This window comes from Lissotriton helveticus, chromosome 5_1, assembly GCF_964261635.1.
Source record: "Lissotriton helveticus chromosome 5_1, aLisHel1.1, whole genome shotgun sequence".
NCBI lineage: Eukaryota > Metazoa > Chordata > Amphibia > Caudata > Salamandridae > Lissotriton > Lissotriton helveticus.
In genome coordinates, this window is record NC_136065.1 from 934032738 (window position 1) to 934046760 (window position 14023).

The window sequence follows — 14023 nt, forward strand, 5'->3', positions numbered from 1 at the left end:
GTGCCACATCTCGATCCCTATAATTTAGTAAACGTGCGATGATGGGTTTGGCACAGGTCCAAGAGATCGGTGGGCACGTTCCACAATAAATTGAGTGGAGAAGGCATCCGAACCAACAGCAGTCAGTAGTAATTTCTCAACATATTCTTCCATACGTCCAGTGTTGGTGGACTCTGGTACACCTGTTATGCGTATATTATTGCGTCTACTGCGGGCCTCCAAATCCTCATTCTTTGCCGCTATGACCCGCAGTAGGTTCTCCATGCGCGCTAGCTGTGTCGTATGTCCCGCCGTGATATCATCATTATCAGATATCCGCCGTTCCGTCTCCACAATGCGTTCCTCATGCTGATCCATTTTGTGTACTATGGCGTCCATTTGTGACGACATTTTATCCACCTTTTCCACCACTGTGGCAAATCCTTGCCTAATTTCGTGTAAGAGCTGCTGGTTATTCATTTCAGCATTGGATGGGCCACCCGTCGCCTGGTCATCCCCCTGTGACTGCGCAGTGTCCTCACTGGATGTCGTGCGTTTTTTCGCATTATCAAATGTAATTTTCGGTTGGCGAGAATCCGGGCGTCCCATAATTGTGCTTCCACGGGCGCCACGCAAGCTGTTCCACTCCTGTGCAGATGCCGATATCCGCCTTCCCTCTGTCACTACAGTTCTTCTGATGGCGTACGGGTACCGTGTCGCAGCTTACTGCTTGCGTCTTCTCCGTGCCAGGGCCAAAGTCGTTTGTAGCTCTAAATTACAAGAAAACCCAATTGGTGCTCCGAGGTAGGCACTCCCTCGTGCAGCGCTATGTTATCGCTTTCGTCACGAATATGCAGTGTGGAGACCCTCCAGGGCAACCTCTGGTGCAGTAGTTATGAGCGTAGTAGTAGACCCAGGGTGCGACTCAGTTCAGGATCTATGGCGGGGTCCGAATAACACAGCCGTCAGCTAGGCCACAATGCCCATCTATACACTCTCTTCTGGCAGCCACTTCAATGCAGTCAGCCCAATGTTCCCACTTCTGTGTTGCCCAGGCACAGTACAACCAACCCAGTGTGTCACGCTGGATACAAATAATAAATGGAGGCGATGCCAATCTTCCACAAGTGCAAATAATGTCCAAAATCACCTCTCTGGCCTTTGCGCCACACCCTCTATGTGCCGCCTCCACCTTTAGCCTCCCCGCCTGAACCAGCAGCCAGACAGCTCACTCCGCGGCCCCACCGTCACCTCTCAAATGTCCCGAGTCGAAACGCTACACCTCAGGACCACAGGCCGCGCTACTCCTTTATGGACGGCAGTCCGCTCTTGAAGCCGGTAATAATGGCGCCTTCATGTGGGTCACGGCGCGCTGGGCCCCACACTCCACATTCAGCTGATGTGTCCGCCGCCGAGCACCCACTATATTCAAGCGCGAGGCAGGCAATTCTTCCGCACCATGTACCTGCGTGCGCTTCCTGGTTTCCGCGCTCCTCTCCTCCTCGTCTGCAGGGCCGTGCGGCCTGCACTACACGTGTGCAGCCGCGGCTTTTTCTGGTCACAGCACCCCGCAACGTCCACACTCGGCCACCAAGCTCCAGTCCCGGGTGATCTTCAACGGCTCCGAAGCGGGAGTTCCCGCAGTCAGATTTACACAAAATTTGCACCGAGGGTAGAATGTCATAAATCAATCGTTCACGTAATCTCAGCCAGTTCCGTTGCCGGTTTATCAGGATAAATGCCGGATTAATTACCAGGCTACAGGAGCCTCACCCTTAGGCGGCCATTCTGTAGTGCGCCCTCTAGAGCCCCCATCTCTTAGAGACTTATGCTCATGAGGAGGAAGATGATTTTGAGGATGAGGACAATGAGGGAGCTTTTGGGATAGCGCACCATCCTTCAGAATTGAACATTAAGTGCCAGGATGATGAGGAGGATGAAGACTATTCAGAACATTATTATCAGGAGGACATTGTAGTGCCTCATCAGACAGAATACCAAAGGCGATCTCGTCCTTCGGAATCCAGCCATCTGCCACCGGGTCTAATACAAGATTTACAGGCCATGCTGGCAGACTATAAGCAACGTTTTCCGCCACAGCAGGTTGTGCCTCCACCCCAACCTGCGGTTCCGGTTCCTCAACCTGAGATTCCACCACCTAGGTCTCCGGTAACGGAACTACCTCAACCTGATGTGCCTAGGTACACCCCGGATACTTCTTCGGATGAAGAAGTAGAGGAGGGCGAATTACCAGATAATCCTCCGTTGGATCCGCGGCATACTCATGTTATTCCTATGCCGTCTCCACCAAGTCCACTACCTTCAGACTCACCACCTGAAGATATAGGTGGCTTCCATAATCGTATGCAGCGAGCTGCAACTAGATTTCAACTGCCGGTAACAGTGGAACAGACAGAATGTTTTCTTCATGATTTTAAAGAGGAGACTAGGAAGGTGTCAATAGCCATTCCTATTATAGATTATATATGGAAAGAAGGAGTCAAAGTGATGAAGAATTCTGCTTCTGTGCCGGCTGTGTTACCAAGGATTGATAAAAAGTATAGCGCTCCTCTCAATAATCCTTCATGCCTCATTGGACACCCGCGTCCGGACTCGGTCATCTGACAGGCCACGCAGCAAAGATCGAAAAACCCAGCCACCCCCATCACAACACCATCAGATAAGGAGGGGCGTCGTTTGGACCTTTTCGGTAAAAAAAATTCCACCATGGCTGCTGCCTTGATCAGAGCTGCAAATTCTTTGGCGATTTATAGGGCGCTATGATCGCCAAATGTGGTCAGACACGGCTGCTATGATCAATCTAATTCCAGAGGATAAAAGGCAAGAGGCACGCAAAATCTTACTGGAGGGGGAACGTGCAGCTGCAGAAACCATCGACTGCACTTTGGATATTGCAAATACAAACTTTAGACAACTGGCAGGAACTGCAGTTCTCAGACGATAGGGCAGGCTAAAGGCTACCACCTTTAGGCCCGAGGTCCAACTAAAGATCTTGGACATGGCTTATGACTGAGAGTCTCTATTTGGAAAACACATCGACAAGGCTCTCCAAGCAATCAAGACGGACACTGACACCGCAAGATCCCTAGGTGCTTTGCAATATAAGAGAGGATCTTTTAGAGGTGCAAGAGGACGTGGCTACTCCTCTAGAGGAGGTTACTACCAACAAGGCAGACAATAACAACCTCAGTACCGACGGAACTATCAGTCTTCTTATCGCCAGTCCGGAACAGCTAGTTTCTCTCGCCAAGGCGGACGAAAACGCACAAACAATCAGGGGCAAGACTCTCACAGAAACAGTGAGATCATGCGGGCGCCAACCTTAGTTCCTTCCCTCCCTGTGGGCGCGAAGATATCTGCCTTTCAAAAACAGAGGCAGCGGATTACATCCGATCAGTGGGTGCTGGACTTAGTTCAACATGGACACACCCTGGAGTTTGTGACCAGACCACCAATAACTCCGCCCAGGGGTCCCCTCCCTCTCGTCTTGACTTATTGTTCAAGGAAGTTCATTCAATGCTCCGCAAGAACGCTATAGAAAAAGTCCCAGTTCATCAGAGGCGGACAGGCTTCTATTCCCGTTTTTTCCTCATAAAAAAGAAATCAGGGGAATGGCGACCGATCTTGGACCTGCGCAATCTCAACAGATATCTCAAGAAGCAGGGTTTCCGCATGGTCACTCTTTCAGACATCTTAAATTGCCTAAACAAGGGAGATTTTATGGCTTCTTTGGACATGGAAGACGCTTACTTTCACGTCCCAATTCACCCAAAACATCGAAAGTATCTCCGTTTCACTGTGGCTGGCGCCCATTATCAGTTCAAAGTACTTCCATTTGGCCTCAAGTCGGCTCCAAGGATCTTTACGAAGTGCCTGGCTCCGGTAGCGGCAGCACTACGCTCGTCAGGGATCCAGGTGTTCCCGTACTTGGACGACTGGCTAGTCAAAGGTCCATCAAAGTGCAGAACGACATAGCAGAGTGTCGCAATCTCTTTGCATCCCTAGGGCTCACTGTGAACGAAAGCAAATCTCAGACTCTTCCGAAAAGAGTGCTGCCTTTCCTAGGCGCTCGTCTGGACACGAAACAATGCAAGGCATTCTTGTCTCAAGAAAGGCAGCTCCGTCTGCAAGCATTGGCCATAAAACTGTCAAAAAGAAAGTCCCTTTCTGTTCGCCTGTTTGCTTCACTTCTGGGAATGTGTTCGTCGGCCATAAATCTCATTCCTCTGACACGTCTCAAAATGCGGCCCCCACAGGAGGAGCTCCATCTCCAGTGGCAACAGGCGACGGGTTCCTTCGAGGACATCATCGAAGTCACTCCACGCATGGTAGATGCTCTTCAATGGTGGATACAACTGCACAATCTGAAACAAGGACTCACATTCTTGCAAACTCCTCCGGACTTCGTTCTAACGACAGATGCGTCCATGGAGGGCAGGGGAGGTCATCTCCAGGACTTGCAAGTGCAGGGCAAATGGTCCCAGAAATACAAATAATGTCACATCAACAGTCTAGAGTTGAGAGCCATCTTTCTATCCCTGCACGCGTTCCTTCCCAGAATCGCAGGGTCTTCAGTCCTAGTCAGAACGGACAATACAACCACCAGCATGTTTTATGTAAACAAGCAGGGAGGAACAAGGTCAGCTACGCTCTTAAAGGAGGCTCAGGAGTTATGGGAATGGCTGACACTTCACAACATAACTCTCAAACCAGAACATATCAAGGGCCTCCACAATACCCTAGCAGACAAACTCAGCAGATCCTTGTCGGATTGCCACGAGTGGGAGCTGAACAATACTAAATTGACCAAGGTGTTTCAGACTTGGGGCCAGCCAACGTTGGACTTGTTTGCGACCCAACAGAACAAAAAATGCCGGTATTACGCCAGCAGATACCCTCAACAGGGATCAAGAGGGAATGCCCTGTCCATGCGATGGTTAGGGATTTATGCCTACGCTGTTCCTCCGATCCCGTTGATTCCACAAGTGTTGCGCAAAATGAAACTGGAGAGCTGCCGTCTCCTTTTAATTGCTCCCAGATGGCCTAGTCAGTATTGGTTTCAGGAGCTCATGTTGCTATCGCAGGAGCCTCCAATCTAACTTCTCCCGGCTCCAGCACTACTGTCATGCAATGGGGTCAGATACTTCACCCAGACCCACAATCTCTGAAATTGCACGCATGGCTCCTAACTTCTTAGAATTTCAACACCTCCAGATTCCTCAGGATTGCCGGGACATCTTAAAGAAAGCACGAGCCCAGAGCACATTAAAGACTTATCTTCTCAAATGGAAGCGATTCTGCTCCTGGTGTACTTCAAACGCTTTACACCCTAATGAAGCTCCAGCAGAAAAAATGCTTCCTTATCTCTTACATCTGGCTCGTTCTGGTCTTTCTTTCTCTTCGATAAAGGTCCATCTAGCGGCTCTATCCAGGTTCAGGAAGGTGGCTGACATTCCTTTACTATGCTCTTCATCGCTGGTAAAGCAGTTCATGAGAGTTCTTTTCCGGACTTATCCTCCGGTTAAACCTTTACCACCGGAATGGGAACTCAACACTGTCCTTTCACAACTGATGAAGCACCCGTTTGATCCAATTCACAAAGCCGACCTCAAGTACCTAACATGGAAGGTCGCCTTGCTTTTAGCCCTCACTTCTGACAGAAGAGTGGGAGAAATTCAGGCTTTCACTTTAAAGGAATGTTTCTTACATTTCTCTCAAGAGTATGTCACTCTTCGAACAAATCCAACTTTCATACCCAAAGTGCCTTCTCAGTTCCATCTAAACGAACCAGTGAAATTGCGAGTTTTCTTCCCAAATCCTACAACTCCGGCGGAAAGAACACTGCATTCTTTGGACGTTAAACGATGTCTGAAGTTTTATCTTCAAAGAACAAAAAGCTTCAGGAAATCAGATCAGTTGTTCGTGGCTTATGGGAAAAGCAGTCACTAAAGCCACAATTTCCAGGTGGATAGCCTCCGCGATCCATCTTTGCCACATCAAATCCAACCGACCATTACAAAGAACTGTCAGTTCGCACTCTACAAGAGCTGTGGCAGCGTCTACAGCATTGTTTGCAGGAGTGACGCTGGAGAATATCTGCTGTGCTGCGACATGGAAGAATGTCCACACGTTTACAAGACATTACTGCCTGCAATCAGCAAATCAACAGGATGCGGCAGTTGGTCAAGCGGTTTTACGTCACCTGTTTCCATAAGAACAGATTCAGGTAACCAATGTTGTGTTCATCTTATAATAAGTCTATGCCTTTCAATATTTCTGTAAAGGTTAAAAGATGTACATGTTTTACAGATTACTTGCTTCTTTGGTAGTGATATTACTTTTTCTGTTTAATATTATATGACTGCTCTTTAGCATTTAGTCATGTTTTTCATTAGTAATGTATTTACTTCACTATTATTGGTAGTTAATTATATGTTTATGGGAGTGTATCACAATAAGTCTCCCACCATCTGCAACCAAATTTTGTCTGGCATACTGCTTGCTATTCTGATTCAGGCATGTGAATCTATGAAAGATACCCCAATACTGGATAAGAAAACAAGTTACTTAACTGTAACTTCAGTTATCCAATATTGGTATCTTTCATAGATTCACATGCACCCACCCTCATCCCCGAGAGTCAGTTCTCTAATTTTTGCGATACTCAAGGTGCGGCAGATCTTACAATTTTTTGCCTCATGTTTAGGATGAAGGCAATAAATGCAGTCCTTATGTTGGTCTTCAACATGGTCCCGTTTCTTTAGACATGTTCTGAAAGGTTTAAATAAAGCCTTTTTGTCAGACATCCTGAATTAGAGATCAAACTGAGTAGAGACTCAGGGAGACTCCCTTCCACTGGACGTGCGGTGAAAATCTGAGGAGAACTGGCTCTGCAGAGAGGGTTCTAGAGGGTGCTGTGAGCTGATTGGTTGGAACAAAGACTTTGGTCTTTTTAGCATAATGAGGTAGATAGGCTACTACAATCTAGGCCTCAGGCCTTTCTCATAGGGCCTACTACTGTAATTTACTTTTGGCACTGCTTTTTTTTATATACCGTGGGAATCCCACCTCGGCGTCGGGGAATGATTCAGGCATGTGAATCTATGAAAGATACCAATGCTGGATAACTGAAGTTACAGGTAAGTAACTTGTTTTCTTTTGCCTGATATCCAGTGCGACCCATCCACCCTAACCCAACTTTAACCAAACACATAATCTTAAAAAAAAAGGAAAAGAACACACACCGCTGTGATGGAATCTTGATAGATCCCGGTGATATATGCCAGGTGTGAATCCTAGCCGAAAGCTATTAGGGAGGAGAAGGGGGAGGGGACGAGAAAGGGGCAATATGCAGCGGGGGGCAAGAGAGGGGGAGGCGAAAACAAGCCCCCACCATATAAAATAAACATCTAGCTTGGGTCCCACCATTATGGGGGTAAGATTCAAACCAGCGCCATACGATCAGCCCGTGGGGTCTGAGAGCCCAACAAAACTTCCTCTGTGTCGGGCTGAAGTAGTTTCACCAATTGCCCCCATTCTAAGGATATTGGGTTCTTCCTCAGACTCCTATATTCTTCACGCTGCAGCGCTTCCCTTTCTGCAGTAGCCCAACGGAGGACCTCCTCTTTACATTTATCTGCGCGCTGGGGTGTTCGAGCCTTCCATTGCTGTGTGATCAGCCTTTACGCAATCATCAGGGCCAAACCTGCAAAGCGGCGCAGCAATTTCGATTTCTTGGGAGTGGAATAAGGCCCAAGAGACAGGCCTCTATAGTGTCCCACGGTGAGTGTTCTGTATTGGTGGACAGAGTCTTAGTAACTTCCAACCAAATCCCTCTCAACACCGGGCAAGAACACATCATATGAATAAAATCAGCGCCTGGAGCGGGGCATCTTGGACAGTACGGAGCGGTAGCAGTGTATATTTTTAAGGCAAAGAGTTTGGGGGTGAACCTGCCAAAAGGGCCAAGTTTAACAGTGAATAATAGAGGAAGATTCACAATTGTATTAGTTTGTGTTTGACTTCTAGATGTAAGTTTTACTTTCTTATAAATCTTCATTTTCATGCACTAGGTAACAAGTTAACTTTGGAAACAAGACCAACGCAGCAAGGAATCGACGTAAGGCAGGAGCTACTGAAATTCCATTCTACTTATTATTCGTCAAACTTGATGTCTATTTGTGTCCTGGGCAGAGGTATGAAATTTCTATGCTTTGCACAACTCTTGTGTAACCTAATGTTTTTTTTGGTGATATGTTTTACTATTTTGTTCTTGAATGTGGCAGCAAATAGCGGACTTCTTTATTACTTGTCAGTTTGATGGATGTCTGACATCTTTATGGTGTAATCTCATGCCTAGAAGTCAGATTGAGTGCTGTAGGGAATGGTAATGTGCATGTTAACAAATGTTTTCAGACATGAGATGTGCAAGGAACCCGCAACAAATAAGCAGATATTGGGGATGGAGCACTTAATAGCTTAATATGTAGAGCTCTGCTCCCTTCTGTTTCTCTTTAATGAGCTAGCGTTGCATGAAAGGGAAACCCTGGCCTACTAAGAACACCTTAAATCCTCACTTGGTTAGGCAAGGGTCATTGGTGGAGTCCGCTCAGGCCATCACCCATGTGGACCCACACCCCTCCCTACTTTTAACTCCTTATATGCCTATATCTCATTAATTCAGGAGATCTGACTGGTTTGACCAGCCAGGTAAATTTTGCAGGTTGTAGCCCACTCATGAAAGTCACGTTTGTCAGCTATAAATAATGATGCATCTTTAAGAAAGGGAATAGGCTTCACAGTCTAAACACTTCATTTATTTGCAAACATTTGTGCAGAACTGCAACTACGAGAAATCCTTTGAATAGACCAGATTGTTTCTGATGATGGTTTCAGACATGCATTCAGTTGTATGGTAGCTACAAAACCTTGGAAATGCATGCATTAATTAGGAGGATGAGTGCTGATGTGGTTTCTTAGAAAATATTGGACTAAAAAACACCCTTAGTGCTATACTAATTTGGTATCCAAGCTAATTGTGATTTTGGGTGAGTTGGACACACTAATCGATTCACTAAAAGTGTTCTTTATTGTGGCACCACATGCTGACTATCTTGATTAGAAAGTAGTTTAGATGTGATGGAGATTGTCCGGCCTCTGAACTAAGTAAGAGGTTTATTAAAAGTGGTAATTTATATCCTCCAACTTACAACTGATGTAAATGTGTCCAAAATGTTAAAATGCCAGACACACGATTGAGTATCTGGGAATGTTCACATTATAATCCTCACTATGTGTGTTTTTACGGAATACTGTTGGCCTCATAGTGTTTCTAAAATCAAAAAACAGTTGAATAAAAAAAAGTAATTCACAAGTATGTAGTCCAGACTATGTTCAGTTTTGGGGAGTGTCAGTCAAAACATTTGTGTTCGAGGCATATGAGCTGCAGAACGTACACTTTTGCAATAGATCGCGACCTGGTGTTGGGCTCGGATGATTGCAGGTTGTTGTCTTCTTGGAAGAAGTCTTTGTAGTCACGAGATAGGTGACTCCTCCCTTGGACAATACTGCGCATGGTCATCGACTCCATCCTCAGATTGTTTTTTTCCACCACTGGGTTTGGATGAAAGTTTTCAGCTCCGACTAGAAAAGACTTTTTCAGCAACTTCGAAGCGTAGAAAGTTTATACAAACATTATCGACATTGAATAAACTTTTCGACATCATCAGCTACATTCCGGTGCGTCGACGCGGGCCGTTGGGCCTATCGGCGCCGTACGGCCTACGCCTCATGGACAGAACTCCATTCAAGAGATGCCCGGTATGTCGAGCAAAATTCCATCATAGAGACCATCAGGAGGTCTGCAACCTCTGTCTATGGCCGGATCACGACGAGTCGACCTGCACAGCTTGTGCATCCTTCCGATCGAAGACCATTCGGGATCGGAGGGCACGTCGACACGAGATGAGGAGAACGGCCCCAGCACCGGAGGCCATCTTCGAGGAGGAGATCGTCGAAGAAGACCTCTCCGAGAACTAGTACATCTCCGAGGACAAGGCTCCACTCGCCGCCGAGGAAGACTCGCCTGATCTCCAGATCATATCAGAGGCAGAGGACTCAGATGACTCGATCCCATCTCGTCAACCCATGAGTACTCTTGCCCCTGCACAACAGACACTACCCAAGCCAAAGGCAACGGTCAGCACTCCGCCCATGGGGCCCAGTCGAGACCGAAATATTCCCTCAAATGCCCCGCCTTTGGGCTCGGCTCCGAGGAAAACAACTACGCCTTCCGGTGCCTTGGCACCGACAAAACCACACGTGCCAATTCCACCTCTTCCATCGGCACCGAAGCATACCCATCCTTCGACACCGAAGGATTCTTCGACACCGAAGCCAAAACGCCCTTCAGTGCCCAAAGACAAAGATCCTTCGGCATTCAAACCAAAAGATGCACCGGTGCCGAAGCCGAAAACTGTACCGGATCCGCAAAAAGCTCCGGATCCAAAACCTTTCGGTTCCAAAAATAAACATGGAAACCCAGCGTCCGAAGCCTCAAGGCCAACGAGACCTGTCTCCATTCCAAAAACTCCAACCTCGGTACCAAAGACTCCAAGGCCTGATTCAGAGACACCTAAACCCTCTAACAAGTCTTACAAGCCAAAACCACCTTCGGCACTGAAAAATTTGCCACGGGACTCTGTAACGCCTCCTACAGCAAAAAACACAAAACAACCCCTATCGGCACCGAAAAAATTGACGCCGAAGAAGATTGGAGAGGAAGAAGAACTGTTTAGACCAGATCCTAAACAAAAGAAAGTACATATCAATCCAAAAACTGGACATGTGGAAGCTATTCCTTACAAAAAGAGACCAGCAGACACACCACTTCTTCCTGTGGTTCCTGCCAAAAAGAAAGATTGTGCAACTTCTGCAATGCACCCTTCCTCTCCTTCACCTTCTTCCTCTCCTATTCCTCCTTACATTTTACCTGCAGTTTCTCCTGTTCAATCTCCTGCAACATCACACCACACTTATGAGGAGTATGATCTAGGTGGAGGGAATGACATACCAGAGCCAAATGCATACCCTGTAGATGAAGATATCAATGCAGATACATATCCTAGAGATGACGATTTATATGACTTCCCACCACACAATGTGCCCGACATTCCTGATCCTCAGTCCTACCCAACAAAACCTTCCCCTCCAGAAGATAGTATTGGATTTAATCATCTCTTAAATAGAGCTGCCCTTTACCACGGGGTTTCAATGCACTCTGATGCTGTTGATGAGGATTTTTATTACTTGATACATTTGAGCAGTCAGAAAGGTCTACGCAAATACTACCCATGATCAAAGGAGTCATTAAACATGCAGACACATAAAGGAGGGGACCCCTCTATCATTACTTTGAGGTCAAGGAAAAGAGGCCTATATAATTTTCGTAATCAACATAATTTGCATATAATTACTTTATTCATGCACAACAATAACCTCAAGACTAATGAATTACATTTCTTTGATATTTTATTTCACCATTCTTTACTCAGCAGTCCAGGTTTACGTCATAAGATTTATATTCCTTCTATATTCATGATTATTGTCACAAGAAGATATTCTTTTCAATTGTATCCTTGCCTTCTTGAAAAATAAATCTCTTCATACTAAAACTGATGAGACGGTATGTATCACTTTTTGTGGTTCCTGCTTACTCAAGTGAATGTTTTAGGGTAATTTTATATAATGGCATACAAAGAATCCCTCTGTCTGCGCACGAATCGCGATTTTCATGGAAGTCACTCCTGTAACCTTGAAATATTACGTAGATCTCCTACATGTGTACTGCGAACCCGTATTGCTGCATGGCAATACCGTCTCATCAGTTTTAGTGTGAAGAGATTTATTTTTCAAGAAGGCAAGGATACAATTGAAAAGAATATCCTCTTGTGACAATAATCATGAATATAGAAGGAATATAAATCTTATGACGTAAACCTGGACTGCTGAGTAACTTAGCATTACCCACTGAATTTTACAGAAGACTGCTGGCTTACACTTTGAAACAATAATCCCCTGGCTTTTGTTTGTTTAAGGAATGTCTATATCTGCATAGGTCCTGAGGAAGGTGGTGCATAACCCACCGAAACGCGCGTCGACCTTGCGTGGAATCCATCTCTAACATCTGATGGTTTAAGATTTAGGCAGTAAAAATTTCTCTCTGTCTGATTACATCAAGATTTGTTCAGATACCGCATCGGTATGGAATGTGTGGATGGCAAGAGATTAGAATGAATGAGAGTGTATAAGTGAAATTGTATTTATATTGTTGTGGTTTTATAGCCCAGGGGCTATTTATTATTAAATCGTTTGTATTTGTTGTAATATGTATTTTGCACAAAACAACTTATATAAAAAAAAGATAAAAATAGTTTTAAGAAATGAAAATGAACTCACGAAGAATGATGAATCCATAAGAAATGCAAATGAAAAACAAAGAATGATGAAATAAAATATCACAGAAATGTAATTCATTAGTCTTGAGGTTATTGTTGTGCACGAATAAAGTAATTATATGCAAATTATGTTGATAATGAAAAGTTTATAGGTCTCGAGGGAATTTCGCTAGTAGTCATTAAACATGCTCCAGAAGTATTTAAAGACCCGGTACATTGTAGAGTGTTAAATCCACGAATAGAAAAGAAATATAGATCAGCACCATCTGATCCAGTCTATATTAAGGGGCATCTGCCACTAGACTCTTTAGTAGTGCCCAATGCACAGAAAAGGGCTAATTCCTAGACTTCTGGTGACATGGCCCCACCTGACAAGGAATCCAAACTTATTGATGCGTCAGGGAAACGGATTGCTGCGCAGGCTACAAATATATGGCGCATAGCAAATACACAAGCCCTGCTCTCACGCTATGACAGGGCTCACTACGACCAATTAGAAAAACTGCTAGAGCACCTCCCAGATCAATACAAAGATCAGGCAACAGAGCTCATACAAGAAGGCAAATTAATATCTAATGCCTCAATTAAATGTGCACTAGATGTAGCTGACACAGCATCCAGAGCAGTCAATACTAGTGTTATACTCAGACGACATGCGTGGTAACGCATTTCAGGGTTTAAGACGGAGGTTCAGACTACCATCTTGAACCAGCCCTTCAATCAAAACCAATTGTTTGGGCTGGAAGTAGACACTACACTGGAAAAGATGAAGAAAGACACAGACACAGCGAAGTCTATGGGTGCATTACAATCCACTGGAGAAGTGTGGCTCAGTGGTTAGAGGCGGCAGACCCGGAAGCTGAGATCGGCCGTTGACCAGGGTTCGATTCCCCGCCTCGGCGGGTCTCGGGCTCTAAAAAATTCCACGGACTCGATAATTTTCGCTCCGGAGCCTACTCGACTCACGGGGTCACACTCTGCGACTCTGGGCAATAGCTTGCTTAATCTCCACTACGGCCCCTCGCGGCGGGATGCCTGGCTTTCACCTTGTGGATACCCTGCCGGGGTATCTCACAGGGGAATACCAGGACGGGTTCCCTAAGCAAGCGCTTAGATACCGTGTCGGTGATTTGCGCTATATATATACATGTACATTTACATTTACATTTACACACAGACTAGAAGTAATTTTCGCCGCTCCTTTTATATAGGAGGCTCTAAGCAAACCGGCGCAGATACGACATCCTCTTTCAAAATGCACACACAGACCTCCTCTAACAAAGGCTACTTTAGAGGAGGATACAGAGGCAATAACAATAAGGGAAGAGGTAGAGGTAACAGCAACAACCGCTCCTCTTCCACTCCCAAACAGTGTCTTCCCTCTGCCTCCCCTACAGCATTCCACTCCTGTGGGGGGCAGATTAACACAGTTCCTACCTGTCTGGAATTTCATCACAACAGACAGGTGGATAAGACAAATTATCCAACATGGCTACTGCCTAGAACTCACAGCAACCCCCCCCAAACATACCACCCAGGCAGCGTCCAATGTCTACAGACCATATGAC

The 14023-nt window shown here is 45.8% G+C and overlaps 1 protein-coding gene across 2 annotated transcripts in view; it reads left to right on the forward strand.

Annotated features, from left to right (window-relative positions):
- IDE (insulin degrading enzyme) overlaps positions 1-14023 on the forward strand; it is a 1242012-nt gene that overhangs the window by 296397 nt on the left and 931592 nt on the right. For both annotated transcript variants that reach the window (XM_078643408.1, XM_078643410.1), the window contains exon 5: positions 8073-8195. In XM_078643408.1, coding sequence (XP_078499534.1) covers positions 8073-8195 — 123 coding nt within the window. The remainder of the gene's footprint in view (positions 1-8072; positions 8196-14023) is intronic.